The sequence below is a fragment of the Bison bison genome, unplaced genomic scaffold (genome assembly GCF_000754665.1).
Source record: "Bison bison bison isolate TAMUID 2011002044 unplaced genomic scaffold, Bison_UMD1.0 scf7180017864468, whole genome shotgun sequence".
In the NCBI taxonomy this organism is placed as follows: Eukaryota; Metazoa; Chordata; class Mammalia; order Artiodactyla; family Bovidae; genus Bison; species Bison bison.
Window position 1 is genome coordinate 4,056,402 of NW_011495029.1, and position 6,719 is coordinate 4,063,120.

A 6,719-nucleotide genomic window follows, 5' to 3' on the forward strand; every position below is an offset into this window, starting at 1 on the left:
TACTAATGTCAGTGTAATTAGGAAACATTAAAGATGAGATCCTGTCCTCCTGAAACAGCTAGTTAATTGAGTTAAATTCTATATTTCTTCTTAATAAAAGCTGTCCAACTTCAGCTGTGCTTTTTAAGTTCCTTTTGAGCATGATCCTTATCTCCTTTTCTCTCTTTACTGTTGTGATTTATTAAATCAATGTAACACTTACTTTTTGTAAGATCTACTTAATGTTTTCTGCTTTGATTTTATTCTTACCTTTTTATGTTGTGTAAATTTTTTTTTAAAGTGCTAGTCCCTACAATTTAATGGAGGCTTTCTTCCCAAAAGATCTACTGTGGCATGTCTTGTCACAGATGTCTGGATAACATCTCTGTTAAACAATACAAAATGACATTCTGCTTCTTTTTAAAAGAGGTAGAATCAGAATAGAGAATATCTTTACCACATCTAAGTCTTGATGGCCAACTTGTGCAAACTCACTCTTAGAATCTGATAGGTTTCCTTTCCCCCTTAGCGTACACTGTTTCATTACCTTATCTTTTTAACCAGTAATTATCCAACTACTTGACTTTGATTTTCTGTCTGGTGACCTCAGAGCTTGGCTAGATTTCGCCCCATTCAGCCTCGCACCTTCTGTCCAAAGCTCCAGTGTGTGTGTAGTTCTGCAGCAGGGCAGCAGTGCTCAGGACTTGTTTCTGTTTGGGTCTGCAGAGATCGCCTGCTCCCACAGTGGATTCCTCTGTTAGCCGAGTGTCCTGCCATCACCCGAATGTATGAGGAGAGCGCCCTCCTGCGAGATCACATGACGGTCAACTCCCTTATCCGCATTCTGCAGACCATCCAGGACTTCACCATAGTCTTAGAAGGCTCGCTCATCAAAGGAGTGGATGTGTAACCCAATTAGCTAGAAACTCAGACCAGAACCCTTGTTCCTGAACCTTCCCCACAACGGGGACGGATTTGGACTTGTCTGACAAGTCAGTGAGTCACTGCAGGGGCAGCACGGCGTGTCCCCCAATGTGAACAGTCCTCACACTGCAGACAAGGCAAAATGCTGTATTGTAGTTCATTTGAACCTGGAATTTAGTATAAAATAGAGTATTTTCATGTGTTAGATGTGTGTAAATATTCTCTCTTCTTTAAGAAATTCTATTACTCTAATAAGATACTTTTCTTAGATTGAATACTCCTGTAACTTAAAATCAGTAGCTTAAAAGTATTGGGAGTTGGGTAGTGGGGAGAGTGGTGCTAGTCAGGAAGAAGCCAGTAAACATGTAAATATAGTACAACCCATTGGGGCTTTTTATTTCCTCCAGGTACCACAAAGGAATCCAGAAAGCATTGTTATGTACTTGCCAGCCATCCTGGTGTCTTACCCTTTATATTGTGAATGTAAACAGTTTACCTGCTGTAGGGGAGAGTAGCCCTCATTTACATCTTTTAAGTTTCAGATGGTTTCATAATTTGAATTGAGCCACTCTTCCAGTCTTGGAAAGATTTTTTCATCAGCACAAGATAAAGATATAATTCAAATATTTTAAATACTGGACCCCAGGAGCTTGGCTACACTGAAAAGAGAACACACAAAGCCCTGAGAAGTCTGTGAAATTGTGGGATTATATTAACTTCTTTACACTTTGGAAAGATTAGCCTAGACTAACTCCATCCTTGACATTTTTATTCTTGTTATTTGAGGTACTTTGGGGAGATGTGAATTTCAGAGTGTTGGCCTCATAGTCTTAAAAACTGCAAATAGCAGTTTGATTCTATACTTTTAATTTGGCCATCTCAACCCTGCAGTTACCTCTCAAGAATAACCACAAACACTCTTTGTTTGGTTTCAATCACCCGCCTCCCCTCTTCCAGTGCCCATCCCCCCTCAGGAAATGGAAAGAATGTCTAAGAAGGAGGAGGACTCTGTGTGGCTTGGAATGTTTTTGTGAAAGTATTTGTTGACCATGATAATGCAAATACCAGAAGACAGAAAGAATGAACCCTTTCTGGGTGTTTCAGGGCCAGCTGTATGTTCCTTTGTAAGCAGGGGTGAAAATGTAATACTGCGGGCCCAGGAAGGTAAAAGCCAGTACTGCGCAGACTGGCAAAATGGAAGCCAGACAAGAGGCAACAGTTTGGAAGACCAAACGTTGTGAGAAACTTTGCAATTTGGTGTTTTTTAAGGAAGTTAAATACAGTGTTAGCACGTTACCGTAAGTCTTCATGTTACGGTTGGTCTTGTAAGTAATTTAGACATTTGCACGTTGTTAGCAGTGAAATTGCCTTAGCAGAGCTCCAGGTTTTGTTCCCAGTTGTGACTGAGAAGCAAAGTCATGGCCTGTCAGGACCCTTGTGTCATCTGCGGGTCCTGGGCTTTAGCCAATAGTGTTGCTTCCCTTTTTCTCTTGAGGAAGAAACTAGTGAAATAAGTGCCCCACTCCCGTTATCAAACACTGCATTCAGCCAAGGCACACTCCCTTTTAATATGTGACTGAGTCTTTGAGGAGGTAAGGGAGAACTGAAGGCAGCATTTAGAAACCATGGAAAGGGTTTAAGATGGGTCTGGGTGACCTGGGTAGCCCAGAAATTTGTTTGCCTGCAGCTAAAGTTTGCCCACAGTGGTGTGGCTACCCCTGGGACATGGAGAGTCTATTATGGGACATATCCAGAACCTGTTTCACCCAGGTGCTTACTGTTTCAATGATGAGAAACCACAGAATGATCCAATCTAGGGTTTTGTTCTTGTTACCTTTTCCGAAGGCCTTGCTTCTGACACATTCTGGACAAACAGAGAGGTGACTTAGGTTAGCATGCTAGAATTGAGTCGTCTCATCTAGCCTTCTCATTTTACAGATGGGAAGACTTAAGGATCAGAGAGATTAAATACTTACCTGCACACCTGGTCAGTGGCAGCACAGGGTGTAGAATTCATGTTTTTTTAATTATACCAGGCTACATGAGACTGGCCTTCAAGGCATTCATATTAATAATAAGTCTTTCTACCCTTGGATCTTAATTCATCCACCTATATAGGTAGCAGATAATGATTAATATTCATTTATAGTAATAATTTATAGGGATTAATATTCATTTTAACAAATTGACCTTAAGTAATAGAAAATTACACCTGTTGTAAAAAGTAGGAGCAGGAATTCCCTGGCAGTCCAGTGATTAGGATTCCACACTTTTACTGCTGAGGACCTGGGTTTCATCCCTGGTCAGGGAACTAAAATCTCGCAAGCCTTATGGCACGGCCAAAAACAAAACTAGGAGCAAAAGTGGATTTCAGACCTGTGAGTAAAACCATTACTTTAGAAAGTAATACCCCCCAAGAGTTTGACCTGAAATTTCATCCCATTTTCTATTATCTGACTACAGTAGTGAAATGACCAATTTCAGAAGAAGAAATCACACCAGAACGGACACATCGTCTAGAATGCTGTGTCCTTTAGTTATCACCGTGGGAGTCTATACACAGTCCAGTCACACAGCCTGTGCTTCACACCCCTCGGACCTCCTTATGAGCTGCCCGAATGCCCTATAGCCCATTCTTTTGAATATTTCTAGTGATGGGTAATGGTGGCTTTTCAGAAGAAATTTTCTATTTGGAAACAAAAAGTTCTTAGAACCCAAGTTGATGAATGAAAAGGATACTTATGCAGAGTTTGGGGTCATGTAAGAGATACAGTAAGTAAGACAATTCTTACATGGCTTATAACTGTCTTTGAGTATCAAAGTATTTTGAGCAGGACAGCAGCAAAATTCTTAGAATAAATGTACCTATAAGTGTACACAGGCTTCCGACCTGACTTTGGAAAGTCACTCAGAGGTATACTTTTTGCTGTTAATATATTAGTATATCACTATATCATCATACTTCAAAGTTAAAGTATACAAAAATCAAATTTGACTTTTTTCTTCAAAATAAATTAAAAGTTGTGCCTGGAGTCATGATTAGTATTTTCACAAAATAGCTTAAGAAGAAATTATTTTAAAATTAAATTGCCAAAAATGTTACCTCTTGAAATACTTATCTTCCAAGTGTTTTTCAAATGTTCTGAAAGTCCTAATAATCACCTTTTTGATATAGGGCCATTACACCAGTGTTGGTATTATGTGTGAGACCCTGAAGCCCTGTTCTGTTTGGGGGCTCGTCTGCGCCTTAAATGACTGCGGCTCAGTGTGGAGCAGTATAAAGCAGTGTTCTCAGTGGAGAAAATGGGGCTACTGAGAACAGAAGGAAGGCCTCCCGACCTTCCCTTCCTCTTTCCCACTGTGGCAAGAATCTGGTAGAAGAAACCGAAAGCTTGCAAAATTTATGATTTCCCTCTAAATTTTATTTTAAATATTTCATACATTTTGTACCTTTTGTAACCCTGTGGTATTTACTTTAACATGGCTTTTTAAGAAATCATTTTAATGAACTTCTGTCACACTGTATGAATATACAGGGGAAATACTGAATTGCTCATATTTCCTTTTTTGGCAATAAAGCACTGTTATATGTAAATGGGAGTAAAAGAGGGATGGAGACTATACATAACAGTTTGTGTATAGTAAATGCTGACCCCTCAGATACTTTGAAACATGAGGCAACAGACAAGGACCTCAGATTGCCCAGGGAAATATTTATTTGACAGCATTGGGAGTGTAGCTGTTAATTATAAAATAGCTTCTTTCTGCTAAGAATTATGATTTTTCAGTAGATTTTCATTTTGAGAACTGTTGAGTATTTTCTCTGTGAGGTTTATAGAAACTAGTCTATCTTTTTCACCATTTGGAAGGACAATCTGAACCATAGCTATTTATATTTCAGTATTAATACACCTTCATTGATTGAGAATGGAGTCTTGAGATCTTCTCTACTTTTATAAAGTGAATTCTATTTCCACGTCACCCATGTCATTTGAAGTCCATGTTTCTTGTATAAGTACTTGTTATATTACCTTTTAGTGTAAAAGGAGAAACAAATAATAAACTACTAGGTCTCTTATTCCTATTAAAATCCATTTATAAAACTCTTGAATCAAACTGATTTCCAAGCTTTTTGAAGAGGATACCAATGGAGTGTGATCAGAATAATCCAAGGAGAACCTCATCCTTTCAGATCTTAGCAGCCCTGATTGTCCTCTCAAGGACAAAATAAAGATTGGATCCAGAAAGGTATCACACTGAGCAATTAATATCAGAGTGAAAAAAAATCATCAAAAACATTCTCATTTGAATGAATCCAGGGTATCCTTGGGTTATGTGGGAGGGAATTACGCTTTGACACATTTACCTAAATGTATTTGTGTGTGGCCCAGTCTTTATTCCAAACACCAGACAGATCTTGTTAACAGTAGAGAGGTATGGTGAGAGTTCCTGTTGTCAATCAAATGAGGGTGTTAAACATATAGAAAGAATTCTCTGTGTTACACTTGAACCATGTATAAATGTATCCTGTGTGTCTTTTTTTTAAATAAGCATTTCTGCATTTAAATTATATATTTTTTTCTTTGTATTGTTAACAAAATGCATCAGAACTGGATTTTTTTTTCATCTGAACATAATTAAAATTTAAAAAGTATTGTGATATCAAGCACTTTAACATATGTATCAGAGAAACTGATGTGGGTTTTTCAGGTTTTGGAGTACATTTAAATATGACTTTTCATGCTTTGTTCTTTACAAATAAAACTGTGGGGTTGATACTTTGTTTTGCTTCATTATTGTAGAACCTTAATACTGAGTAGTGCACAGGGCCAGTGACTCCAGAAAGTAGAGCAATAAAGCCATTATGAGAGAAAGCTACATGAAACCATTATGTGGTAGAAATATGAGCTTCCCAGATGGCACAGTGGTAAAGAATCCATCTGCCAGTGCAAGAGGCACAAGTGTAGATGCGGGTTCAATCCCTGGGTCGGGAAGATCTCCTGAAGTAGGAAATGGCAACCTGCTCTAGGATTCTTGCCTGAAGAATTCCACGGAGTGCGTACACACATGCATTCAGGTGCGCGTGCACACACACACACACACACACACACACACACGATAGAAATATAATCTGCTGGGCAACTGGTTATTCCAGAAGCGGTAAAAAGAAAATGTGAACCCTATCTCACACCATACAGAAAAATCAGTTCTTACTTAACAATCTAAACATAAACAGCAAAAACAATTTTTGAAAGAAAATGTAGAATGTATTTATGAATTTGGGATAAACAAGACGTTCAAAAATAACTAGCACTGTAGTCCTTACTAAAAGTGAAAGGCAGAAATGCATTGATTATTCACCACATGTTAAGCATTACTTTAGGTTATGACCATGCAGCAGTTTAAACACACACACGCATCAGATTCCTGCTTTTATGGAATTTATATTCTAATGGAGCAAATTACCTAATAAACATGACAAGTAATACATATAGTTGATGTTTAGTCGCTGAGTCATGTCCAACACTTTTGTGACCCCATGGACTGTAACTCACCAGGCTCCTCTGTCCATGGAATTTTCCAGGCAAGAATACTGGAGTGGGTTCCTATTTCTTTCTCCAGGGAATGTTCCTACCCAGGGACCAAACCCACATCTCCCGCATTGGCAGGCAGATTCTTTACCAACTGAGCCACCTGGGAAGCCCAATACATATAATAATTAGATAACAGTAATAACAAGCAAAGAAGAAGGATTGAAAGTGTGGCTGGGGCTGCTTAAAGATGGACTGCAATTGTAAAGTGGGTTAGCCAGGGAA

At 38.7% G+C, this 6,719-nt stretch overlaps 1 protein-coding gene across 2 annotated transcripts in view; it reads left to right on the forward strand.

Annotated features, from left to right (window-relative positions):
- The window catches only part of DENND5B (DENN/MADD domain containing 5B), a 221,470-nt gene extending 215,789 nt beyond the window's left edge, over positions 1 to 5,681 (forward strand). For both annotated transcript variants that reach the window (XM_010860600.1, XM_010860601.1), the window contains one exon: positions 706 to 5,681. In XM_010860600.1, the coding sequence (XP_010858902.1) occupies positions 706 to 889 (184 nt within the window). In that variant the 3' untranslated portion in view covers positions 890 to 5,681. The remainder of the gene's footprint in view (positions 1 to 705) is intronic.
- Positions 5,682 to 6,719: the final 1,038 nt, after the last annotated feature.